Source organism: Colossoma macropomum, unplaced genomic scaffold (genome assembly GCF_904425465.1).
Source record: "Colossoma macropomum unplaced genomic scaffold, Colossoma_macropomum, whole genome shotgun sequence".
NCBI classification, from domain to species: domain Eukaryota; kingdom Metazoa; phylum Chordata; class Actinopteri; order Characiformes; family Serrasalmidae; genus Colossoma; species Colossoma macropomum.
In genome coordinates, this window is record NW_023494797.1 from 16,537,501 (window position 1) to 16,539,315 (window position 1,815).

At 36.7% G+C, this 1,815-nt stretch overlaps 1 protein-coding gene across 2 annotated transcripts in view; it reads left to right on the top strand.

The window, feature by feature from the left end:
• The window catches only part of acsf3 (acyl-CoA synthetase family member 3), a 62,929-nt gene extending 61,344 nt beyond the window's left edge, over positions 1-1,585 (top strand). The window contains exon 10 of one of the 2 annotated variants that reach the window (XM_036584422.1): positions 1,236-1,585. In XM_036584422.1, coding sequence (XP_036440315.1) covers positions 1,236-1,353 — 118 coding nt within the window. In that variant the 3' untranslated portion in view covers positions 1,354-1,585. The remainder of the gene's footprint in view (positions 1-1,235) is intronic. The other variant, XM_036584423.1, reaches the window with a different exon arrangement.
• The last annotated feature ends 230 nt before the right edge of the window (positions 1,586-1,815 follow it).

Consider the following 1,815-nt stretch of genomic DNA (forward strand, 5'->3'; position numbering starts at 1 on the left):
GCTCTGCTCAGCCTTTTATTATTTGTTTTTATTTCATGCTGATTTCATTGTTTGTGGAGTTAATCGAATTGTACGTCTTGAAGCGTTCTGTAAAAAAATACCACACACTGGTGAAGGGTGGATGTAAATATGTGGGGGGAGGGGCTGAGATTAATTGGTTTATTGTGTATGTATTGCGTAAGTATAAGTGCAGCTTGCTATTTATTATCTTATGTACTGTAATACAGCGCATGCTTTTGTATTTCTTGCATGCGTGTGTGTGTGTGTGTGTGTGTGTGTGTGTGTGTGTGTGTGTGTGTGAATGGGTTGTTTTGGTCTCGTTGTGGAATCCAAGTGTCCCCACAATGATAGAAAAACAAGACAAAATATGACATTGGAAAGTCTGATAGTTTTTAAAAAAATATTCTACATTAACATACAAAATCTTTTATTTCGACAAATTAAGATTCAAATGATCTCCTTTGGTTATTATTAGGATTTATTTCCATTTTAGGTCGGTCAACATTTAGCTGCAATCAAATATAGCTCCATTCCTTTATGGATAACCATAAACATACACAGCTGTATGCAGAAGTTTGAGCGCCTCTGGTAAAATGATGTTTTGTTGATTTTCTGAGTAAAAATAAGCACATCCTCTACAGAGAACACACTTACGCTCTTTTAATGCACGGTTACTGTTTATTTGCTGAATTTAACATATTGAGGGGTTCGGGGGCAACAAAAAATGGCCTATGGCACATTTTATAATACATGTTTTACATGATAAACTTACATAAACAGAAATTGTGCTCTAAAATCAGCAGAAAAATGCCGTATTTAAGTTTGTTCCCTGTACAGGACTTTTGCATGCCACTGTGTATATAATACATATGGGACGTGCAGTTCCGTAAAGGTACTTATATATCGCTGCTGTCGGAACAAAACCTCGTATTTCCATTTTTATTGTTTTTCAGTTTTTGACATAATTTGAAAATACCTGTTGTCCTTTACATTGTGTGTAAATTTCATGATGAATGGACCAAAACAAACGGCCCAAAATGACTTGGAAAAATGTCTGGTTCCATTGACTTCCATTAAAAGTAAAGTACGTTTTTTCCATCTCCTATAAAGTTTCGAGGTTTTGTTCCGACAGCGATGTGTATATAATACATAATAGATTTATTGTTATCATATATAGACATTCCCCATGTCCTGATATCATGTAAAAACGACCATGTGTGTGTTTTTGTCTTCAGAGAGCACATGGCCCCGTACACCATCCCCACCGGTCTGATCGTGGTGGAGGAGATGCCCCGGAATCAGATGGGGAAGGTGAATAAGAAGGACCTGCTGCGTCAGTTCTTCCCCAGCTAACATCACCGCCGCTCTGGAATCACTGCTGCAGGAATCAGTGCTCTTGGCTTCGCTCCAGGTTCATCCTGGTCTTCAGAGGAACGCTTGATCATCAAAGATCACTGATGAAGGGAGTAATGCATCAGTTTGCAAATTAAAGCCACTTTCTAGATAAAAACCTATATTTTAACCCTTTAATGCTGGGGTGTCAAACTCAGCCACTAAAGGGGCCAAATTAAATCTGTGGGCCAGAGAAAAAAAATGTTTTTATTTCATAATATATAATATATAATTACTGTTGTGCTATAACAAAAACTGGTGATTGGTTATTCAAAATATGCAAAAACATCAGCGGTACAGTATAGACACTTATAATAGTCTTTGAAATATTATATGAATACTTGAAATATCCAAACTTTAAATGTCCTCAGGTACTCAGTCTTTTGAAACTACCTATTTACTTGAACTAGACTCCTGACATCT